The sequence below is a fragment of the Anguilla rostrata genome, chromosome 5, assembly GCF_018555375.3.
Source record: "Anguilla rostrata isolate EN2019 chromosome 5, ASM1855537v3, whole genome shotgun sequence".
NCBI lineage: Eukaryota > Metazoa > Chordata > Actinopteri > Anguilliformes > Anguillidae > Anguilla > Anguilla rostrata.
In genome coordinates, this window is record NC_057937.1 from 19,648,010 (window position 1) to 19,673,414 (window position 25,405).

The 25,405-nt window shown below is 44.6% G+C and overlaps 1 protein-coding gene across 1 annotated transcript in view; it reads right to left on the reverse strand.

Moving 5' to 3' along the window:
* The window catches only part of LOC135256053 (multiple epidermal growth factor-like domains protein 11), a 128,939-nt gene that overhangs the window by 41,209 nt on the left and 62,325 nt on the right, over positions 1-25,405 (reverse strand). The window contains exons 6-10 of the mRNA XM_064337926.1: positions 7,072-7,318; positions 4,691-4,811; positions 3,881-4,017; positions 2,544-2,756; positions 1,978-2,152 (exon numbers count right to left, since the gene is read on the reverse strand). Of these exons, the coding sequence (XP_064193996.1) occupies positions 1,978-2,152; positions 2,544-2,756; positions 3,881-4,017; positions 4,691-4,811; positions 7,072-7,318 (893 nt within the window). The remainder of the gene's footprint in view (positions 1-1,977; positions 2,153-2,543; positions 2,757-3,880; positions 4,018-4,690; positions 4,812-7,071; positions 7,319-25,405) is intronic.

The following is a 25,405-nucleotide window of genomic DNA, read 5'->3' on the forward strand; positions in this document are numbered from 1 at the left end:
ACTACATAGTTTCAGTGTAACTGTAAGTTTGCTCTTTGTTTCGGTGTTTCGATATGCACATTCCAAGAGAAGTGATGGTAACTGAAACTTAACATTTCCGCATTTACACAATCTTGTCAAGTGTCCACTGTGAGAACCCACCAAGTGGAACATGGAGGCAGCGTTTTGCCTCATAGCTTTTCAGATTTCAGCTCCACTGCAGAAAGCCCCTTCGATTTAGGATCTCAGCCCTCAAATCAGATTTTTTATTTTAGTTATTTTTCTATCTTTCGTGCCCAACATGGTGCTGAGCATGTCTAATTCCCACCCTAAATTGGAATGGCCAACTGTCTGCAACTGCAGCCACGCTCATGCGCAAATTTGGTCCACTGTCGATTCAGGAGAGTATATACATCTGCGCTTCTCCTCCAAAATACAACGTGGTGTCACCAGCGGTTTCTTTTCACTTCACAGACTACAGCTAAGCTCATATAGAGTGGAGTCAGAGGAAGACCTTTCAGATGCGGCTTTAGCATGCAGTCCACGGGTGCCTGATCGACCAGCAGGGGTTGCTAGATAGTGATGAAATACAGACCCCTAACCGACTGAACCCTCCCATACCCTGGGTGACACACTCACCAATGGTGATTCAGAGAATATTTATTTATCTCATTTAATTTCACTGTAGACAAAAATATAATTTGTCTAAAAAGCCATCAGGCACACTTAATGGTTAATACATAACATTTACGTGTGTCTGATGACTTTAAGTGTGGGGGGTTATTAACAAGAACTCTTATAGGATGGTCTGAGAAAAATATGTATTTTTCAAACCAACAATGAGTAATCCCTCCACCATAAAGCCTAAAAAAAGGAAATATATGATTCAAAATACAAAAGAAAGCCTAGGAACAAAAAAGTGCATAAATGTGTGGACATCACACCTGCTACGCAGGAGTGCCTGCTTAGGAACTGGACTGCACAATTCGCTGCAATGGCTGCAAGAGCCTCAACTCATTGCCCCCAGGCTTCTTACAATCATTTGCACAAAGTGATTTGTATCGTAGTATGGACCTGTGCTCTAACAGCAGACATCAATTACACCTGCAGCAATGAAGCAATTCACCATCCCCTCCATCTTTCACACTCCACTGCTTCCCCAAACCGACGGAATAATCTCCGGAGCTTGTATATTGCATTCACTGCCATTTACTTTTTCCACTAATAACTCGAGGAGTGTACATAACCTTTATCAAGACATTTCCAATGGAAGGCGTGAACAATCCCTGTGTGAGTTTACAGCTTTATGAAGGAAAGCCTGTCGAAATGTTGGAAGAAGAAAGGCCGGTATTAACCTGCTCTTGCCAAGGTTTAAACATTTTACTCAAGAGGAACGAAAACAATTCATTGAGAAAACCCTGCCAAAACTGTGAGTCTCTTCATGGAAAAAAAAGAAAACATTTCACTTCAACAGAATTATGTGTCACATTTTTAAAGTTCAGACCTTTAATTACTTTGTTGCTCAACATTGATTTGTTCTGTGCGACCTAATTTAAATACAAAGTGCGTCTCTTTAACTGAGCGCTTTAATAAACGCTGAAGCCATTGTGATTTAATTGAGAGAGAAGGGATAATTCAGGTTGGAGTGTTCGTGATCTCATTAAGGGTGCTGAGATTAGCAAAGTCAAAGATACAGGTGAATAAGGACTTCAGAGATAATAGCAAAAACAAAGTTTGTGACAACCTGATTTTTCAAGGAAGAGGTCATATTGTCACGGGAGCTGCAGTAGGGATGATCACTTGACCATTGTTGCGATACAACTGAGATGACTTCATGTGCACAGCTCAAAAACATCATGAAGACTAACCCCCCCCACCCCCACCACGCTACTTATCATTAGTAACACTGACCGTAAGGTCAGACCGTAAGATGGTAGGACCACAAATCTCCCCCCCTTCAGCCCAGATAAACTGACCACGACCAATGGCGACACTGACCATGAACCCAGGTGCGCAGATGCAGGCTCCTGTGAAGCTGTTGCAGTCCGCCCTGTTGGCGCAGTTGCACGGCTGACTGCAGCCTTCGCCATAGTAACCGGAGGGGCAGGTCTCGTTGCAGTACAGCCCCGCCCAGCCTGCTGCACAGGTGCACTCACCCGACAGCGGGTGGCAGCTGGGAACACAAGAGAAAGAGGGGAGGGAAGGAGGGAAATGTGAGGAGATAAACTGAGAGCAATGCTGTACTTGAGTGTAGGTGTACCCTGGTGTGTTGTTGTAGCTGAGTGTTGAAGTCTCTGATTGCTGCTGTATCTGAGCATCTTGCTGTACTTAAGAGTTGCAGTATCTGAGTGTAGGTATACCTGAGGGCAATACTGTATCTGAGTGCAGGTAATACCTGAAAAAAATGCTGTACCTGAGCGTGGGTACACCTGAGGACAATGCTGTAGCTGAGTGCAGGTCAACCTGAGAGAAATGCTGCACCTGACTGTAATGTTGTACCTAAGAATCCTACTGTATCTGACTGTAGGTGTATCTTACGACAGCGCACCTGAGTGTTGCTGTACCTGAGGGTGTTGCTGGCATTACAGGGGCAGTATTTGTCGCAGATGAGGCCATACAGCCCATTTGGGCAGAACCGGTCCTGGCAGTTGGGCCCTTTGAAGCCTGTGTCACACACGCATGCTCCGTTGACATGGTAACATGTAGCACCGTTCTGGCAGTCGCATTTCTTTGCGCACTGTGGGCCATAGGTGCCAACTGGGCACTCCTCCTGGCACCTGGGTGATATGAAACAATAAATCTCACCTGGACGAAACTAGACTGACAGATAATACATGTAAGGGTAAGACTACAACACCCAGAACACACTGGTCTCAGCACAGCTGTGCTGGTGACAAGGCTCATTAGAGCTTGAGTGAGTACTGTGCACAGATTCATGAACACACACACACACGCACACACACACACACACACACACACCACACAGTTAGACATTTGAGGCCCTAGACAGACCTGTGGGTGCTGTCCAAGGTGACTCAGAGGTCATTAATTATAATGGATGTAATTACAGTGCAGATATGCTGACAAGCAAAGACACTTATGGGGGAATTTTAGTTGAATACGCTGTCCAGGCAGAGCATCAATCTCAAATGCCCAACAAAGTCATTAAGAGCCAGACAAATGGCTCAATTAAATAATAGAATGAACTTGTCATGTTTTGCGTTTAAATGGCTTTGATCTTATTGAGGAAGACTTGCATTATTACTTGGAGTAGGGGGTATAACACAATCTCAGGGTAATTTCTCCTTCACCAAGAAAATTAATGTGGCCAATATTACAAGAAAGCAGAGCCTAATTCATGAACCATTTCTATCTCTGAGGCACTTGCTGTACGGGAAAAACTGCAAATCCCGGTCTCCTCTGTCACTGACATGGAGAGAAATCCATCTTGGGTTTAATTTGGATCATAATAAAACTGATACTTGGTGGGAACTCATTATCTAAACAGATAACTGTGATATAAAGAGTGAGATAAATTTGTTTGAATATGAGAATATGAGAAAGGGGGGTATGTACACAGGCTGGCAGTCAGTCAAAGAGCTTTAACGCCACATTAAAGTAATCATGTGCATTTCAAATTCAGAAATGTACAAATCACTTAACATTTTCGTAATGCATTACAATGACCAAAAATGTTTGTGGTTAATAATTCTGCCCTTATTTTCCCATCTTTGTCATTTATGGCAAAACATAAGATAGGCTAACTAAGATCTTGGAGTATTACAGAAACCTCACTAACAACATAAACTGAACTGTTTATCCTGAGTGAGTGAGTGTGTGAGTAGCGTAGTGAATGAATGAGTGATTGAGTGAACGGTAGAGCCAGTGAGCGATGGTGTACCTTTCCCCGGTGTACCCTGCCGCGCACTGGCACTGCCCGCTGATGTGGTCACACAGCCCGCTGTTGCGGCACGGGCATTCCTGGGTGCAGTTGATGCCAAACCTGCCAAACGGGCATGGCTGGGCACAGACTGAGCCCTGGGGACAGAACAGAGCCAGGGAGAGGGACAGCTGAGAGGTCTGGGAATACTGTAAGGAGTTACAGTGCAGCACCCACTTAAACAATACGAGTGATTAAGTATTGCTCTTTAGTGATATATAAGGTACTGCTGTTCCTTTAGAGGGAGCCCTGTGGTAGGTGAGTTAAGGGGGGAAATAAGTAATTCACTGGACAGTTTGTATTAACCAGAGATGTCAAGTCTTATATGAATTGGGCTAGTGTGGATGCAGGTTTTTGTTTTAGACCAGCACTATGGCACCCAATTCAACAAATTAATTAATTAATTTTAACAATATTGCCAAATGTTGGGAGAAACAAAGTTTGGCAACCCTATAAGATTCTGGAATGCGTCCTTGTCAGTTGTTGCAATCAGATGATGGCCCCTGTCAACAATGTTGATGCCCAGGGCTCCTTCCCCCGTTACAGTAACATTCAGTCACAAGAGGCGCTCCATCAAAGACCATGCCAACCGTGTTTTATTTTAGTAATGCAATCTGAGCGTGCTCTATTTCTAACAACGTTCTGTAATTGTCAAAACAGCATGCTCTTTCTTTCCGTGATTAAATGGAAGGGAGGTGGGACTCTCTTCCCTCACTCCCCCTAGAGAGGAAAGAAAGTGCTCTTGAGAGTCCTGTGGGGAGGGGGTCCTACCATCCATCCTGGGGGGCAGGCGCACTCCCCGGTGATGTGGTGGCACACCCCTCCGTTCTGACACGGGCAGCGTTGCTCACACTGCGGCCCGTGGCTCCCAGCTGGGCAGCGCTCCTCACAGCTGCAGAGGCACAGGCAAGAGCACTGCACTGAGAGCAAGGCCTACAGAGCTACAGGGAGCTACGCTCACACAGAGGACACACCTTCATACTGAGAGCAAGGCCTACAGAGCTACAGGGAGTTACGCTCACAGAGAGGACACACGTTCATACACACAGGGAGGACACACGTTCATACACACAGGGAGGACACACGTTCATAAACACAGGGAGGACACACGTTCATACACACACAGAGGACACACGTTCATACACACAGGGAGGACACACGTTCATACACACACAGAGGACACACGTTCATACACACACAGAGGACACACGTTCATAAACACACACAGGACACACGTTCATACACACACAGAGGACACACGTTCATAAACACACAGAGGACACACGTTCATAAACACACACAGAGGACACACGTTCATAAACACACAGAGGACACACGTTCATAAACACAGGGAGGACACACGTTCATACACACACAGAGAGGACACACGTTCATACACACACAGAGGACACACGTTCATAAACACAGGGAGGACACACGTTCATAAACACAGGGAGGACACACGTTCATAAACACACACAGAGGGCACACGTTCATAAACACACAGAGAGGACACACATTCATACACACACAGAGGACACACGTTCATACACACACAGAGAGGACACACGTTCATACACACACAGAGGACACACGTTCATAAACACAGGGAGGACACACGTTCATAAACACAGGGAGGACACACGTTCATAAACACACAGAGGACACACGTTCATAAACACAGGGAGGACACACGTTCATAAACACAGAGAGGACACACGTTCATAAACACACAGAGGACACACATTCATAAACACACAGAGGACACACGTTCATAAACACACACAGAGGACACACGTTCATACACACAGGGAGGACACACGTTCATACACACACAGAGGACACACGTTCATAAACACACAGGGAGGACACACGTTCATAAACACAGGGAGGACACACGTTCATAAACACAGAGAGGACACACGTTCATAAACACAGAGAGGACACACGTTCATACACACACAGAGGACACACGTTCATACACACACAGAGGACACACGTTCATAAACACAGGGAGGACACACGTTCATAAGCACAGGGAGGACACACGTTCATACACACACAGAGGACACACGTTCATACACACACAGAGGACACACGTTCATACACACACAGAGGACACACGTTCATAAACACAGCGAGGACACACGTTCATAAACACACACAGAGGACACACGTTCATAAACACACAGAGGACACACGTTCATAAACACACACAGAGGACACACGTTCATACACACACACAGGACACACGTTCATAAACACACAGACAAACATGCACGTACACACACACACACACACACATACAGTATACACACACAGCACTGAGAGCACAGAGAACAAAGCACAGCACTCAGGACCTCACTAGGACTAATGTGACAAAAATGCACCAAAACAACACCAAGATAAGACATTAATGGCACTCAGATACAAATAAGTCTCAGACAGCACTAAGACAGCAGAGACACAGTACAGACACAGAAATGAGCAGACACTCAGACAGAGCTGAGACAGGCTTTTTTTGAGGGGGTGCGGGGTTATGGAGTTTCTGAACTGCAGTCTACAAGAGGTCAAACCTCAACATACATAGCACACAGTTACACCACCACAGGTCCACAGAAAGCAAGACAGCGGCAGTATAATGAGAAGAGAACTGGACATGTAACACTTAGAGAGGTTGCAGGTTGAATTCCCCGGTGAGGCACTGCCGTTGTACCACTTAACCGTAACTATGTCGGTACATGCCCAGCTGTATAAATGGACTATATGTTCAAAATGTAAGCCCATTGCTCTGGATAACAGCGCCTGCTAAATGCCTACATGTAAATGTAAATGCTCTTATGGGAAACCGCACTGGCTTTTACAGCATTGATCAGTGGTCTGATTTACAGGCGTTAAGCGGGATGCTGAGAGCAAGCAGAGATATCAGAATTGGGCTGCAGTGTATTATAATAGTTAGGGACCTGGGCTTTTAATTAAGAGGTTGCAGGTTAAATTGCAGATTCATTCTAGGTGGGAACTTGGGAATTGAGCAAATACCTTGAGCGCGGCACTTAACCTGAATTGCTCCAGTAAATATTGAGCTGCGTGAAAGGATTGTACATAAAAAAATAACGCAAGTCTACAAAATATGTAAATGTGAGGGTACTCACTAGACCCCGGTGTAGCCTGGCGCACAGAGGCACTCCCCTGTCTGGTGGTGGCAGGTGGCGCCATTGAGGCACTGGCAGGGCAGCTGGCAGGCCTTGCCGTAGTGCCCCGGCTCGCAGGTCTCCTCGCAGCGCCAGCCCTGGTAGCCGTCGGTGCAGACGCAGGCGCCCGTGATGGGGTTGCAGAGCGCCCCATTCTGGCACTGGCATCGGTTACTGCAGTGGGCCCCCCAATAGTCATTCTGGCAGCCTGCGGACACAGGAGCAAAAGCTGTAAGCTGTAAGCATTCCCAGAACAAACTGCATCAGTGCGAAGGTGTGATCGTGTGACCACAGTGAAAAGGAGGCGGAAAGTCCGTGGGTCAGAAAGTAAAAGTCCTGCCATGTGTTTTTTCCACCAATTAACTCAGATTTCATTAATTATTTCAATCTCCTGGCTGAATTGTGCTAATTAGCAAATCCAGGTGATTGAAACAAAAAACACTGGGGAGGACCTCTGGTTTTGTTAATGTAATTTAACACTTGACAGCATTTGCATGCACCTTTAGATGTTAATTGGCAAGGGACAAACACAGTGTCTTCACTTCTACCCGAATGTGAGAAATATAAGGCAGCCCAGCCAAACGAGGGATGCTGTACGATCCACTTGAGGAGGCACGACTGTGCTACAGGCGCTACAGTGGTGATAATGGCAGTGTGATGAAGTGTTCGCAAGACTAGAGTGTGTTTTTCATTTAGGGCAAACTTCCAGGTTGGGGCACAGCCACTGCAGCCCGTGAATGTGGCTAGCCCTGAAAATGAGCTATAACAATGTGTACGGAAAAAAAAAACTGTTTATAAGTCAATACAGGATAAGGTTGTCAGGGTGAATAGAGAAGACACTATCTGTGTCTTTATCTGCATTTGGAAATACAACTGGAAATTCTGGCCTAATATACACTGGCATTGCAATTGCTGTGCTTCCAAAGCACTAAACTCATTTTATTTAATGGTGACATATCATTAATCATGAAGTATAACACATCATTTCCTTTTAAAGCTGTATTTTAAAAACGACACAAACTTAAATGTTCAAAATGATTACCCATTATATACAACTACATTGTGTGTGTGTGTGTGTGTGTGTGTGTGTGTGCGTGTGTGGCTAGAACCACAGAGATCAGAACTATCGTGAGTTGCGCAAAAGAAGTTAAATTTTGCATTCTATTTCTTATCCTTTAAAAACAGGCTCTCGTTTGCAGCTATAATAATCCTGTAAGCAGGATATCATGACATCACTTTTTTTGTGTTGGATTTCTGAAAGATGCAACATACGACACTGCATAATAATAAGCTGCATGCAAAAATGCTACCCTTCTCAAATTCATTAAAAACTGTTGTCTTAATTAATGTCATAAAGAATTTTGCCTATGGCTGTCAATTACAGAGAAACTGAAAGCTATTAATCTAGAAAAGCAATAGCAGGATACATGAGGTGAAGTGTGAGGTCAAAGCAAACAGAAAAAGTTACGCCATAAAAGACAATGCCAGTGATGAGGGGGCACTGAAAGGTAAGGGTGTGGGTGTGGGGGCACTGAAAGGTCAGGGTGGTGGGGTGGGGGCATTGAAAGGTAAGGGAGAGGGTGAGGGGGCACTGAAAGGTAAGGGTGTGGGTGAGGGGGCACTAAAGAGGTGAGGGTGTGGGTGTGGGGGCACTGAAAGGTACAGGGTGAGGGTGTGGGAGGGGCACTGAAAGGTAGGGTGAGGGGGCACTAAAAGGTGAGGGTGAGGGTGTGGGGGCACTGAAAGGTCAGGGTGGGGTGTGGGGGCACTGAAAGGTAAGGGTGAGGGTGAGGGGGCACTGAAAGGTGAGGGTGTGGGTGAGGGGGCACTGAAAGGTAGGTAGTGTGAGGGGGCACTGAAAGGTGAGGAGTGTGGTGTGGGGGCACTGAAAGGTGAGGGTGTGGGTGTGGGGGCACTGAAAGGTAGGGTGAGGGTGGGGACACTGTATAAGGTGAGGGCACTGAAAGGTGAGGGTGTGGGTGTGGGGGCACTGAAAGGTGAGGGTGAGGGGGCACTGAAAGGTGAGGATATTTGTGAGGGGGTACTGAAAGGTAAGCAGCAGTCTCTGGAGGCCAAAGTGGCTTCTGGCAGCCCAGATGAATTTAAACTGCTTCTGTTTAATAAATAAAGGCCTTCAGTAATGTGTTGAACAACGCATTACAATGTGTATTTCATTGTACACAAGAAATGACTAATTTTATTGTTTTCTCTTTGAATGATCTGTTTTTAGAAATGGGCATTATGTCATGAATTGCAAGAATGAGACATGTATTCTCTGTTGTTTTTGATTAGGGAAAACTTAGGAACTTATTATTTTTTAATGAAATCTCTACTGCTTTTTGTTAAATTGACAAGTTATTCTTTTGCACCGATGATACCGGGATGTCCTAAATGAAGAACATTAACCAACAAATGAAAAAAATAGAAAAACTATCATTGATAGATTTCGGACAGAAAAAATATCCATACACAATACATTTTCTGTGCATTTTTGTATATTGTCATTTGCAAACTGGTTGTTACACTTTACCTCTCAGTGGACATAGTTTGTCAAGGAGGGAAAAAAACAGGAAATTTCCAGCTAAGCCAATCTAGGAAAAATCTGAAAAGTAATTCCCTGACCTCTCACAAGCACCCTTTAGCTTTGTCAAGTGAGAGAGCAGGGCAGTATTGATTCTAACTTGGTGGCTGACTCTCCACAATGACGTACAGATAACATTCCCTGCTGTGCCCAAATCAATACCCCATGTGGTGTGCCTACCACCGACCGCCACCACCTCCCATCTCTGTTTTCTGGTCCTCCTAACTTGGTGCTACTGTGAGATGGCAAGGGACTAATAGAAATAGAAATGAACATTTAAGTGAAACTTATTTCTTGCCAGTCACTAAGCACCACGCTCGCTGAGTGCAGGCATCACGTGCTGGAACAACATTTTCTGGAACAGTGCGTTCCATACGTGGGGGGGGGGGAATAGGGTCGGAACAAACAGGAAGTTCAGTAAGGTCTCCTGTCTCCGTGGTAGCCAGGGAGCCAGCTGAACTCAGGACTGGCATGACATTAGGATGAGTTATGTAAAAGAAGACTCATAGCTATAAGCGCCTGAATATGAGGGGAGCAACTGAATTTTCAAACATACATGAGTGAGTGAGTGAGTGAGTGAGTGCATGCGTGAATGAGGCTGCCTTTTCCTGCCATAAAAAACCACATGGTGAGGAGTTGGGCAGGCAGACAGACAGAGGCTGACAGCCAGGACCTGCTCCTGCGAGTTTGTGGATGCTGGTGTGTGTGTGTGTGAGTCAGAGCGTAAAGCTCCTTTAGCATGCAGATCCCTGCCTCAGCACATTGTGAGTAAACCCCATTTGCTACCCCTCTCTCCTCCGCACAAAGGCCCTGTAGCTCAAAGCCAAAGCAGCCTCTTAACGGCACGTCTGTGGTGGCACTTTACTGAGGATTAAAGAGTTCAAGTAGAACCAGCAACTTCAGCTGCGTGATGCCACCAGAAACTACTGCAGAACTGCCAGGCAATCACGCAGGATAACTTACTTTACCAAAACACTATAATGGCTTTGTTTATCACTTGAGAATACATGAAAAATAACCTTGAAAAAGACTGTCTAGGGATAACAAAAAAGGAACATACAGAAAAGGTTCTCAAACTCATTCCTGGTGGACGCCTGTGTTTTCCCTCCAGCCACAATTGCAATCCTGAATTGTAACAAGCTGTTGTGGCCTTCTTAAGACCACACTATAACAAAAATGGATTTCATGAATAAGCGTCCCATATATTTACACCCCAAGACTCTTATTCAGTTAGATGGAGTTTGTGAGCCCCTTACAGAGAGAGTGAAATCGACAGCAGTGAAAAATCTGCAATAAACCGTTTGCAGAGGGAGAGTGAGGGAGATGCCGTGCAAGAGGCAATAGATCCCACAGAATCCTGAAGCACCCGGAAGCTTCCGTTGCAATCCACTTTAGATGTGGCCCTTTCTTCTGTCTCCGAGAAAGATGAAGGGCAGGCTGGTGAAGAATGGGCAGCATGCAATCAGAGAGGCAGAAGGTGGGGTGCGTGAGCCGAGCCGTGATTAGTGGGGGGGGGGGGGGTCCTGGGGCGTAATCCGATAGGATGGGAACAAAACTTGTCTCCGCGAAGGTCACTGCCCGCCAAGCACGATCAACAGAGAGAAAACCAAACCGGCACTGCACAAGACTGCGAGAAGCAAGGTAAGAAGTTCCTCCTTACCTGGGTTTCAAGGCATCTTTAATGGGATTCGCACTGGCGGAGGCAAGACAAATACGCAGAACTGAGAATGTTTATCATGAGAAGAACACACGCTCAAACACGGGTGTTGCCAAGTAACTGTCAGATGTGGCGTGACACCCCTGGGTGGAAGATGCGGCAGCTCCAGGTTTGGACCACAGTTAGCCACATGGAGGGAGAGAGAGTGCACCCAGACCAAAACTCGAAAACAAATAAATGAACAGCTTCACCCATCCCCCGCACGGATTCCGGGAAAAAACACTAAACTAACACGACAAACTAGAACAACAAAGACAAAAGAAAGCGAAACAAAGCGAAGGCTTTTTAACTCCCTGCTCTTGGCTGGCCAGCTTGTCAGCTGACAAACTCCACAACTTTTCAGGGGCGTTCTCTTTCTCTGTGTGCAGACAAACAAAAGCTCTCGCGTAAACTAGCTCGCTCGGCGTGTGCCGGGAGTTTTGGCCCCGCACTGTGGAGAGGAACACACCTTCAAACACCTGGGCTGACCCGGGTGCGTGCGTTCTCTCCACCGGCAAGTGGGGATGAGTTAAATCTGCTTCTCTGCTGGACCGAATGTCACACTTCTCCACCAGCAGAATTCAGCCGAAGGCTTGCGCCGAGGCCGCTCCTTCCTAGGTTCTCCGCACCATTTATGCCACATGCCGTGTAACACCCCAAGGAGCAAAATGCGGCAGTCCCAAGTTTTCACACCAAATATGTCACACACGCTGTGTGATGAACAGAAGAGCTGGACACAGGGAGATGTGGGAATTCTGGTTTTCACTGGTCTTTTATTTATAGTGTGAGAGAGGGAACGGTTTTCCCAATGTATAAAATAAATGAAGAAAGCTTCACCTATCACCCAACACGAGAACGAGGTAAAAAAAAAAAAAAAATTTAACAGCAAAGGCAAAATAAATCAAACCAAAACTACAGCTTTTCAGCCAGGAGAGAAAGAGGAGGCGTGAAGAAAACTGGGACTGCTTATCTGCTTCTCCATCATCAAGGCTGACACGGACTATTGATGAAATAGGGCTATCAAAAGCGTTTTTTCTGCCGATCCCACAAACAGTCCCATAGCCAATCACATATCTTACATGTGGCCAGCCTATTTAAAGCTGCAAAACAGCTTGTAAGTTTCAAGTACAAGTAGTGGAATGTACAGTAGCCTGTACAAATGTGAACATGACATTGCAGTTCAAGTTGAGACACTAGTTAATATGTAATCAGCAACATTAGATCAAAGCAAACATCTCACAGTATATGCAAACATAATTTACTCTAATTCCAGAATCCCGATTTGTGTGATGTCAGAACATACAGAGCACCAATTCACCTCATATGCTATAGTTATATTGTGACAACCTACATTCTATTGCCAGTTCATTGCATCTAACACAGGAAAATTCAAAAATATTTCCGTAGATTAGTAAAAAGAATCTGTCGCTTTATATTATCTGAGTTATTGTGTCACAATGTTCAGTATTCAGACTGAAAAACGAATTCCCACTGTAATATCGGAAATCAAATTTGTTGATAATAAATATGTCCTTTGGAGACAGTTGAATAAATAAATTCATGCATACTATTCACCATACTATTAATGGTACCTGTCATGCTTATGTTTAGTTATGTTCATTTAAGTAACATGCATACATGAAAATAAAAAACCTGCAGCCCCATCTTAAATTTCCAAATTTGTCTGTCGGATTAGAGTCACAAAATTGAATTTTTTTATCCATTGTAGACAATCCAGTCTTTGCGATGCTGTGTGTGATAATAGCCTAGTTAACCAAACACAAATTTTCTAAATATCTTACATAGTCAGGAAAATTTAAGTTCGCTGCCATCTACACTTTCTAAAGATCGGATTCTGGCAAGGCCGAAACGTCAAATATTTTTAACGTCAAATATTTTTACTGAGAGCAAGTTCATTGCTCAATTCTTTACATATTTCCAGGCTGCACCTGCTCACAGCTGGTTTAAGCCCCCTCTTCTACCGTACAATTTGGATGGTGTCAGATTCTGTGGGATGGTCTTTCATGAAAATGTGAAAAGACTTCCATGGTAGCATACACTGATTCATCCATCGCTGGGAGTAGGATGGAGGCTCATTCCAATTGCTTACTTTTAGCTCCTTGCATCCTTTCCTTGTGTCCTTTCCTCGGTCCTTAGCTCGACCCATTGGAGGATGCAAGGAAAGGAAGCAAGGAAAGGATGTGAGGACAGAGGAATCAAGGAAACATGTAGTAGGCAAATAGAACATCCTTGTTCAATCATGCATCAGTTTAAAGCCATGTGGCAGTTACAGACGTGATGCTTTGAAGAGAGGCAGATCCATAGGTCAATCATTTACATGTCACGCATTCTGGAAAAAATACTTCTGCAAAGGATGGACTTGTGTTTTCTTGCTCAAGCATCCTTCAGGAAGCCTCCTAGCTCCTACAAGGAGCATTTAACAGGTTGGAATGTCCTTGAAGACCTTGATTGATTTCCGGGGTCAGGTGAAAACCAAGGAGACGAGGACGGATTAAAAAAAAACCGATTGAAATGAGCTCGAGGAGCTGAGTTTGAAGCGGCTGCTTCATTGGAACATTGGAGGAAGGGAGGATACAAAGATTGATTTCTAGGGCACGGAGGGAACAAGGTGGTAGGGGAGGAAAGGAGGATACATTTTTTGAGTATTGTGATGCACCCAATGTGTGGTGTGAGTTCCCAGTCTCAGACGCCCACTGTGGAAAGAAGCACACTTTCAAATAGTGGACTGTAATGCAATCCTGGTGTGTTTGCCTACTTAACCAGCAGTCCTGGTACTGATCCTTGCCACAAACTGTATTGTGATGTATTACAAGTATATGCCGAACATGCCACACTTTGCCTGAAAGCAAGGGGCAAGGAAATATTTTTAATGCAAGTTTTTTTATGTTACAGTATCCTCAATAAGTTTTAATGTACTTGGTCTCAGTATTGCAGCAGTGTATCCTTTCTTATGTAATGACTGACAAATATAAATACTTAAAATAAACAAACCGTGGGTCGAGACCTGCTGAAACTTATAGAGGAATCTTCAAGCAGACTTATCCTTAGACTGACTAAGGGCAACACTGAATATAATGCACAATTTAATGAAACAGAGTGGAGTGCATTCGACAACATTTCAACATCACTGCATCTTTGTCAGACCTCTACTCTGTGCAAATAAATTGTTTATTACATAAAGTGTTGCCCTGAGACTGTAGGTTAGTCCATTTAAATTCCATCGCTGTACATATTTTAAGAAAGGCTATTGTGGTGTGGGGATGGCTGGTTTAAGCAGCCGCACCTGCCCTGGGTCAAGCTAATTAGACCTGGCCAATTGGATAATTGGTGAGGAATTAGATAATTGGCCAGGCTAATTGGACCCAGGAACAGGAGTGGCTGCACCTGTGCGTAGTGAGGTAATCACTGCGCACAGGTTAAATCTGCCATCCCCACCCACACCAGGGAGTCTCTGTCATGACAGTGTTTGAGATCTGCTCACTTGGCTGTAACATCTTGCCAAACCCTCGTGGAATAAATGTGGACTGTCTGAACATCTTCTCCCTGTGTCTCTGTGCTGGAGGGCCCCAAGAAAAGCCACTTCGGTGGCCTGTGGCAGGCGTGTTTGCCACAGTGGCGCCCAACGTGGGGCTCCTCCGGCACAGCAAAGAGGCACAGGAGGGCCAGCCAGGAAGCACACTGGAGGAGGGGCGGCTGAGGTGTTCCCGACAGGGCTTCGGGTGGATCCTCCGGGCCAAAAATGGGGAGCTGAAGATGACCAGGGAGGGGAAGGAGGCAATCCTCAGCTGGGATGCTGAGGAGCTGCACCTGGCCGAGAAGGCAGGTCAGCGACGGGCGGTGCACGAGAGGTGGTCGCGCCGTGAGCTGGACTTGGCCGGGAAGGCGGGTCAGCCACGGGCGGCGCACGAGCGGTGGCCGCGCCGTTTTGCTTCCTTTCTCGTCCGTTTTGGTTGTTTTTAGTTCTTTGTTTGGCCTGGTTGGTTTGCCCGGAGCCCATGAGGGGATAAGCCTGCAGCCGCCTGCCAGCAGAGCCGACTGACGGGCCACCACTGTAGCAAACTGAGTGCTACCGCTCGTTTGAGAGATGAGAGAGAGACAAGTTCTTTTTCAGGACGCGACTGCGTCTTTTTATTTTCCGGCCGCCACGCGGCTTTCTGTTCGCAATACGCAAAACACAATACACAATACACAAGGTATGTTACAATTCACGGCTGACTGCCCGTCAGCTCTTCTTCCTCCTCCAGTTCTCCTGCTTCTCTCTCTGTCGAGCCGCTTTTAAACGTCCAGGCTCACTGTCGAGGTAATCAGCACATTGTCAATCAATCAAACAATTAACTATCCGTGCTGATTAATAAACCCCAACAGCCGTGGCGCAGAGTTCCGAGAGCCGCCCCGCCCACTCTCTCTCTGCAGCCAACGCAAAAACCACGCCCACCTTACCACAGCTATATTTTCAGAAAGAAGTGGGTCCCAGAAAGAAAAAGTATTTGCTAATTAAACAGGTCTTGGGCTGGGAAAGTTTGGGGCCCACTAGCTGAGATAAACTGAGCAACAGTGAACAGTTGTTTAGAAGCAAAGACCGCATGCACTCTGCTTTGGCACACTGGGTTCAGCAGAGGAGATTGGATGGCAGACTTGGCCAGCAGTCCTGGACGGATATTTTGCCGGCTTACCAGGACACTCATGCCGAAGAAGCCAAAATAGAAGCCGGAGGAAGAAGTCTGGATATCAACAAGCATTCCTGACCTCTGACCTGGTATGGACTTCTGGAAGAGATGTAAATGCATTGACTGCTGTGCCAAAAAACTTCTGTCAGAAATGGATTCGTCATTCTTTGAAAAGAGGAAGGCTTCACAGATGTTTTACAGAAGACCCTGGGAATGGACATCCTCCAGAACTTCTTTGGGGAGATGCTTCTCAATGCATTACATTTTGTCGTTTACACTCATAAGAGATTCCATGGCCAGGAATGGCACGGTCTGGCTTAGATACCATGGGCTCATCCATATGCAGGAACAGCGTCTTAAAAGGATGAACCACACACCAGGCAAACTAGATTCTCATTAAAGTGTGCGATTAACTGTAGTCCTCAGTAGTCACAGGTGCCAATCAGCTGCCCTTTAATCGGCCCAGTGCTCTGACTGAAAGTGTGTGAGGAAACTCCGCAGGAGAGACCAGAGGAGGGTGACAGGGCCCCCAGTGTTCCCCTGCGCCAAAGCATGTCTCTGCTGCAACATCCAATCACTCATCAGGGAGGGTGCTTCCCTTCTGCAGTTTTTAATACTGCAAATAAATCATCCATTTAATTGCACATAGCCAGGTGGGGGGTTGAGAATCAATTTTCTAAACATTACTAAAGCTAGGCTGCCATAAATGATGATTTAATCACTCATGAGCAGGTCTTCAATTAAGACAGAGCAGGAAGTCATTGTGTGATCCAACTTAAGGGAGCCGGGACCTCGAAGCCACAAATTCCGCAAGAAGCCATAACTCCATCTGGCTTTGCCGTTGTGAATTTCTCCAGCCGCTCCAGGCTTCTTAACAGTCTGTCATTAACTGCTTTCACGGCATCAAACCACCATCAGATCAGAAACATCTTTGGTCAGTTTGGATTTCCGTGTCCCATCGACCTATACCGGGGTTTTATCAGACAAACAAACAGCGCTCCCCTGTGCTGGGGGTTACAGACAGGGCCAGCAGACACCAGTAAAATGAGCCCACATTCCACTACGGAGCTACCCGCTACAGGACTGGATTGTGCTAAAGCTCCCTCACCTCAATAATCAATAGACTTCACCAGAGAGGGAGAAAAGGCGAGGGAGGGAAGGAGGGAAGGTCACAAGAAGCCAGAATAAGCAAAAAAAAAAAAAAAAAAAAAAACAGAAAGAAGAGAAGGGGAAAGCTCAAAAAGATTAAGTAAAAGATTTTGGTCTCAGAATGGGAGGGGGGGAGGGAGGGGCAGTCCTTCACCTGCTCTCACAGGTACACTCTAAGGGGGGGCTGTACATGAGGAATTCTGGATGAATTAAACCAAACCTCCATTGCAGGATACATTGATTTTTATGGCTTAGCAGGAAGAGGTACAACACACAAAAAATCACCAGAGGGTATGTCAAAGCACATAATATTCTGAAGGAATGTTTAATTAGAAAAAACTGGACTTGTTCTTCGGTGTGTCATTTGCCAACAAGCTTTTACGTTTTCCACCTCAGAAAAGCAGAACTTTTAAAAAATGTGTAAAAATAATGAAACACATCCTCAGACAAACATTTCAGGCAATGAGAATATAAATGCCCTTGCCTTTTCACTGCAACAGACTGTTTTCACAGAACTGCACTCTAACTGAATGTAAATGAAAAGAGGCCAGATTTCCACAATGGTCTTTTACTTGAGTGATCGTTACATTATTCTGTAAACCAGCCTGATAAATGCCTCTGGCCTCATTAAACCGGCTGTTGTAAAGGCCTGTCGATTCTCAACACATGAAGGTCTTCCTCTGGGGGGGGGGGGGGGCAGGAAGGTGGGCGAATGACAGTTATTACAAGCTTATTTATTAGTGCATTGACTACTGCCCACAGTTGCTACAAGAGAACCTTCTGGAAGTATCATTTGGAAGCTGATGGATGTTTTTCTAAATATACAGTAGGGGGGAGAAAAAACATGCCAATGCTAATAATTGAGAATTCTTGCTGAGAAAGAAAAAAAGGGAGACAGGAAGAAGCATGCGCCATAGTAACCACAGCCACTACTGGGAGCATCATTCATCTTGTTCCAAGTCCTCCACCCCCATCCCGTGTATACCCACAGTCTTCTAGGTGGGCCAGCAAAGGGTTTCAATGCAAGACCAGGCTCCAAAAAACACCACTGAAGCTCACTAGAGAACCATGTCTCGCCCAAAATGACAGAGTTGACAATGACATCTTGGGACAGTTTAGCCTTTCCTTTCTGCCCATCATCGCCATGATGAGGCACTAAAACAGAACTGAACCTGGGTCAGTCTGTCATTTGTCCTCTCATGGCACTTGCAACACACATTGCAGTACATTATCCTCATGGGGTCCATTGACAATGGATTAGCACAATCACCTGACAAATTATATAATTAGTGGTTAATTGTGACCTTCATCCATCCATCCTTTATCTATACCCGCTTATCCTGAGCAGGGTCGCAGGGGGTACATTCTGCGAGAGGCAAAAATACACCCTGGACAGGCCTCCAATCTATCGCAGGGCACACACACCATTCAGAGTACACAGAGTACCTGGAGGAAAGCCATGTGGACATGGGGAGAACATGCAAACTCCACAGAGAAAGGCCCTAAGCTGAGATTCCAACCCACAACATTCTTGCTGTGAGGCGACAGTGCTATCCACTGCACCACCGTGCAGCCCTGTGACCTTCATAAACATGGAGGGGAAGGAAAGTAAAAATGAACGGAATGTCAAACAAAAACAGCCTGTGATTGACTGTGCACATCAAAATCCACCCGATAGACCACGCACAGAGGAACTGAACATATTCCACACAGTTTGCAATTTGCCAATACACACACAAAGCAACAATAGATTGACAATTGCAATAAAGAAGCATCAACTATAGTCTCCTCATATGGACACCAAGAACAAGGCGAATCATCTGTCACCGTCACAACAGACGTCACCACTATTTGACTGATGGCATTTGAGAGTGCAAACACTCCACTATAAAAACCGAATGTGCATTCCTCAATAAGCTTGTAATCAACGGTGGAGAAATCCCCTCTGTAAAAAGCTTAGGCAGAAATACAAGCTGCATGCAGCTGTGATGGACATGAAACATGGCTGTGGTCACAAATGAGTCAACAGATGGCACAGACGATTATGGCTTGCACATTTTTAATCTTTTTGCCAGGAAAATCAATTACATCAGTTTGGAAAATAGTCATTGCTGGCGTACATTACTGCGGTAAATTACTGTTCATTTTCATGTGGCATCAAGAAATGCCTGTTGGGCTTTGAGGTGAATTTCAACAAACTGCATTCATCACAAATAATCCAAGTTAAATTTACAAAGCCTACCAGGAATAACTCAAAAGACCTGATTCCAAATTCAGTCCATTTAACCTGTAATACCCACAATGTGGCACCGGTGAGTGGCACTTGGCCAAGCTGACAACTTCTGGGAGGTGTTAAAAAGGCGTTTAAGCATTCAGAAAATCGTGCTACACAGTGCTTACAAGAACACATTAATAGTGCAAGGTCCAGATCTACCAATGCAACTCCCACCTGAGCCGTGCAAAGCAAAATGGACATTAACAATTGAAAATGTATTACCAAACAGTGCAGTAAAAAGCAATAAACAGCCAATGTGTCAAGGAGTTCAGAGCAATTACAGAGAAACTAATAACATATTACACTGTCATGCACTGCAAAAGAAACTGTGTGTCTTTCAGCCAGCTCACAGATTCCATGAGAATGTTTGGGTTTTTGACCCCAAACAAGTCGGCACATTCGATCTGACAAAACTCCTTTTGGACTTGATTCTGGGATTTGACAAGAGCTGTTCTTTCAAACTCATCAACTCACAAATTATTCGCAGAATAGCACCGCAATAGCACTGGAGTTCTGGGACAGAGGAGAGAAAATCATTCTAAATATTGCACGTTAAGCAAAAAGATACTTGTCCGTTCCAGCCAACTCTGTCGATGTAGAAAGATTCATCTCTTCCAATGAACAAGTTTACTCAAAGAATTGTACAGCAATGACAGAAGGTCCCATCTCATTGTTCCCTTGAGAATTTATTGCATTCATTTACAAAGTGTAAACATTGCAATTTAATCTAATTTCAGTTCATCTGTTTTAATCTATTTAATTTTTTAATAACCTAATCCTGCCGCAAACCATTTTTGTATGAACACCCCTCTATTTATCATTTTTGTACACATGATATAACTGCAGTATTTATGTGTGTGGGTAGATTAAAACAATAATCTAGCACTATGAAAATATACTTCTGCTGTATATCTGTATTTCTAATAACCACAATGAATGCAGTATGTGATTAGATTTAGATTAGTGTGGGAAAGTTTCTGTCAGTCATCGTTAAGTGGCAAGTGACTTGGACAGCTAGGGAGATGTAATGTGATTATTGCCTAATGTGTGTGATCAAAGAAGACTCTGCTTTATCCCTCATGCTGAGGGATGACTGAAATGCGGGTGAGAAAACTGCTTTGGAAAAGCCGAGGCTTGCCATAAGGCACTGAAACAGAACTGAGAGACAGTTCTGGGACAGTCTCATTTCTGTCATTGCTGCTAATTTCTCCTCTTGTGCCATTATGCACTGAGACAGGGCTGAACCTGGGTCAGTCTTTAGCTTCTCCTCTTGTGCTAGTATGCACTGACACTACTGATCCTGGATCAGCCTTTAACTTCTCCTGTTGTGCTAGTATGCTCTGGCATAGCTGATCCTGGGTCAGTCTTTAAAGGGGAATTACACTTTATAACACTTCTGCTTCTCATGACTGATATTGTCCTTCTAATGAATGTGTCGCCCTTCATTTTTCAATTAGTTATTTCATTTTAAATGTCTAACAACGGTTTCCGGTTTTTTCTTCTTTGATTTCGTTTCACGGCAAAATCGAGAAGAAGCGAAGAAAGACATTCCGTTAACTTAGCGTTGAAATCGAACAAACTAATGTCTTCTAGCTTTTGTTTGATGCGATATCGGTGTAATAATGAGGTGCATTATACCCGGTTGTTATAATGCTTCCGTTAAACTTGCGCGATGCAACTTTGTGCCAGACACGGCTCGCAAACAAGGACTAAGGGTGTGAGGCGACTACTTTGAAGGCACCGACTACCAAGGCGACTGTCTGAAGCCTGGAGCTGTACCCACTGTTTTCTCATCATTGGTCGAACCGCTCGAGGTAGGTACTATGCGGGCTGGCTAACGCTATCGCGCCTGTCTGTGATACATAGGATGTCTACCACCAGTTGCCGTTTGTCCTGGGAATAGCCTCAATCTCGGCCCGCTCCTGACTTGCTCTCGCTCTCGCACGATCAGCCTGCAAATTAGCCAGATCTTCTTCTGTGTATTCCGGCTTGAATTGATAGGGCACAACAATCCCATGATCAAAAACAAAATTTCCTTCGTCCTCAGACATTTCCGGTTTCGCCAGCTAGTAGTCATACAACACTATTTCTACCATAGACATATATATGTATATTATGTCTATGATTTCTACGACCAACCTTATGTTATTGTCTGCAGGTATGCCCACGTTAGAAGTCGCGCAATGATATGCATCCTCGAGTTTGATACTAAACTGCCTGCATCTACTATCTGCATTTGTAAAGGAAAACAACAAAACAACGTAAAATATTAACATAATGAAATAACTAATCGAAAAATGAAGGGCGACACATTCATTAGAAGGACAATATCAGTCATGAGAAGCAGAAGTGTTATAAAGTGTAATTCCGCTTTAACTTCTCCTCTTGTGCTATAATGCATTGACATAACTGATCCTGGGTCAGTCTCTAATTTCTCCTCTTGTGCCATTATGCCCTAGGACAGAGCTGATACTGGGTCAGTCTTTAGTTGTGGCTCTAGTTATTATGTACTGGAAAAAAACTGAAGATTGAAATGTGGGAAACAGGTGCTAGAACATTTCCACTCAACAGAACGAGGCTGAGATGTTGACTACATCACAGAGTAGAATTTCATTATTTCAGTGCTTTATTCTTCTATGCCAAAAAATGACAATAATCTCTAAGAAGCATAATAAATAGCCTTTGAGATCCCAGTACAGCACAACTGGGATGTTATTAGTGGCATAGTGGCAATGGAGGTGGGATATGGAACAGCTGGAGCCCATTGGCTATGAGGGCCATGAATCAAAGGTCAAAAGGAAATTTCTGAAATACTGTAAAATGACCCTCACCCTCTACTTTGCCGACTAAATTACCCTCTAGTAAATGAAGCCATTCTCTCTTAACCATGAAATAAGAGGCCTAGATATGCAGGATAACTTGGACAGTGGGGGAAGCTTTGCCTAGAGCAGAGCAAAAAAAAAAAAAAAAACTTTAAAAAAAACCCAGCAGCTTACACAACGCACCCTGCAGAGCTATACCCAAACTGTCTTCATCAGCACATTGTCACACAGTCCACTGCTTCTCCTCATAAATAATTCAAATCCTCCCCACCTTCCCAAATTGTCCCCAGCCCCCCCAAACAAAAAATAATCTTTGCTCACTTCTGATCAAGAGAGTGAGCTCAAATAATAACAATAAGCTGCCAAATGTTAGGACCCCATTCCCCAGGAAGTGTTGGGAGGTTGAAAGTTGGGGGTTGAGGAGGGGGGCAGTGTGTGTGCGCACACGCGGGCAGTCGCATTAGCCACCGCACTAAGACCTGCCGGTGCCCAGAGACAATGTCAGCTCGATTAAACCTAATCGAGCCAAGCTTGGCCTGTACACATCGATTTCCTATTTTCAATTAATAATTCTAATTAGGATGCTGTAAATTTCGCCGGCGGATGGCAGTGGGTCGATGGAGTTGTGGGGGGGGTTGGTATTGATCAGAGTTTGGGGGTGGGATGGGGGGCTCCAGATGTGTGACATCATTAATTTTCTGTTGGGCAAAAGTTGAGGACAGGAAAGCCTCAGAGTGTTATTCCCCCCTTCACATTATGTGAAACCTCCCCCCAATCCCTCCCATCTGCAGTCTGGCAGAAACTGAAAGAACAGCATTTGGCTACTACCCCGTGAAAGAAGATTGGACTAGCTCCAACCTCCTCTGATTCCAGGGCACCATGGACTGGACTATTCCTAAGGGGGAGGTGTTGCTGTACGTTCTCACCCAGCAGAGGCAGAATCATGGTAGAGAAAACCACAGGGGTTATTAAACTTTACAAAATTCTCTGTGTTCATCACATGCATGCGTGCAGTGTAGTCCAGCGACACACCAGAACTCCCAACACACTACCCTGCCTCTGACAAGACAATTCAAGTACACTCAGACACACACGCACAAATACACAAACACAAGTATACGCACAGGCACACACACACACACACATATACACAAACACATGGATCCACACAGACATATACATACTCAGAGACACACACACATACATATACACAAACATGCATACACACAGAGACAAAAACCTGTATTCCAGAGAGGTCTCCACAGTCCCACCAGCAGTCTTACTGCTGCCCCCACCCCTCCCTGGAGAAAGGGAAAACTTCAAAATGATGTCGGAGCATGTCAAATGTAAACATGCTTCTAACAGCACCCACATAGGAAATATTTTTTCAGAATATACAGGAATGTAATGCAAATATAATTTAGTATAATATGATACACGTACACTGGGGACCAAAAGTCTGGTGGACACTCACAAGAACTGATTATTTTCATTATTTATCAAGGGCTAATACAATTATGATATTCCGTTTATACTTCTCATTCAAGAATACAGTATTGTTTTCATAATATAAGTAAAAAAAGTGTGCAGGCATTTACTGAGGGTCAAAAAGTGTTTGTGTTTGGTGCGTCAGCCTTTCGCCTTGTTTAACACCTTCACTCTGTTTTGAATTGATTCCACCAACTAATGCAAAACATCATCTTCTGTTTTATCCCAGCACGTTCTAAGCACTTTCCATAGATGATCTGTTCATGTTACCTGATGTTTGGCCTTTCCAACTGCTCCCACAGATGTTCAATTGGGTGACTGTGGTGGGAATGCCATCCTACTATGCTCCCCTTGTTCTCAATAATGTATTCGAGAATAAGTGTAGCTGGACTGGATCATATTTGCATTATTCCTTTATAAATAATGAAAACAACCAGGACTTGGTAGTATCCTCAGACTTTTATATATACTTTCAAGTATTTTTGTTTATATAATGAATACTGCAGTTTATTAAATTTTTTTGTAAAAAGCCCAGAGTTGTACAGCAAGCCGAAAAATTGTGATTTTTCTCAATCTGAAGATCGTCAGTTACCCTCGCGGGAAAGGTAATTGGCGTGTACATTATGCAGATGCGTTTCACAAGGAAATTACATTTATGAACCTCAGCAGGAGCCTGTCTCCTCATCAGTGCAATGAATATCAAACACACACTGCCTTTTTTCTCTGCAGAACAGAGTCAAAGGTCAAGCTCACCCCACATCAACCTCACTAACTGACTGGCTGATGATGAGCAGGGCCAGTGGCTGAAACTAGCTCTCTAGAGGTTAAATGATTTTACTGCTGAAAATGAGCCTGTTAAAAAATGTTGAACTCCAAAGTGGCATTACATGAATGTTGAGGATTTAATCAAATAAAGTGCACTTGGGTATCTCAGGTACGTATAAGACGGAACATAAGAACAAGGATGTTTCATGAAGAGAAAGGACCGTTCAGTTTATCTAGTCTCACCATTTTTAGTGAAAAATTCCTGGCCAGGTACTGTCGCCCAATGTGTTCACCCCTCAAAGAGAGCCTACTGGACCTACTGAAATGATCCTTCAACGTTCCTGTGTCTGGCATACATGGCTCCAGTGCGGGTACTAATTCATCGCCCCCGACATACTGAGAATCAGGGCGGGGCATTGCTGCAACTAATAGAAGCAGTTCTAGTAATCAAACAGCACGCTCCTCCCCCACGTGGCTCCGCCTTCAACCAGTCTAACCTCCCTACAGTGACAAACCCCTCCTGTTACATCGTATGTTCAAAGTTGAGGTGAACCAAAGAGAACGCATCGCTAATTCCGAGAAAAATCCCTTGTGCGAATTGTCACTATGTTCCATTGAATTCTCAGTGACTTTGAAAATCAACAGGAGTCCTAAACAAGCCACCTGAAAATTAATCAAAGGCACAGATATGGGAGAAGCAGGTTTTGCTCAAGCTACACAACACCACCCTCTACATAAAAAACTACAAAGACAATGCCTTTGTCCCCATCTGATAAAGCCACAGAGATGTCTGGAAAGGAAATATAGGATGGAGTGAAATCTAATTTATCC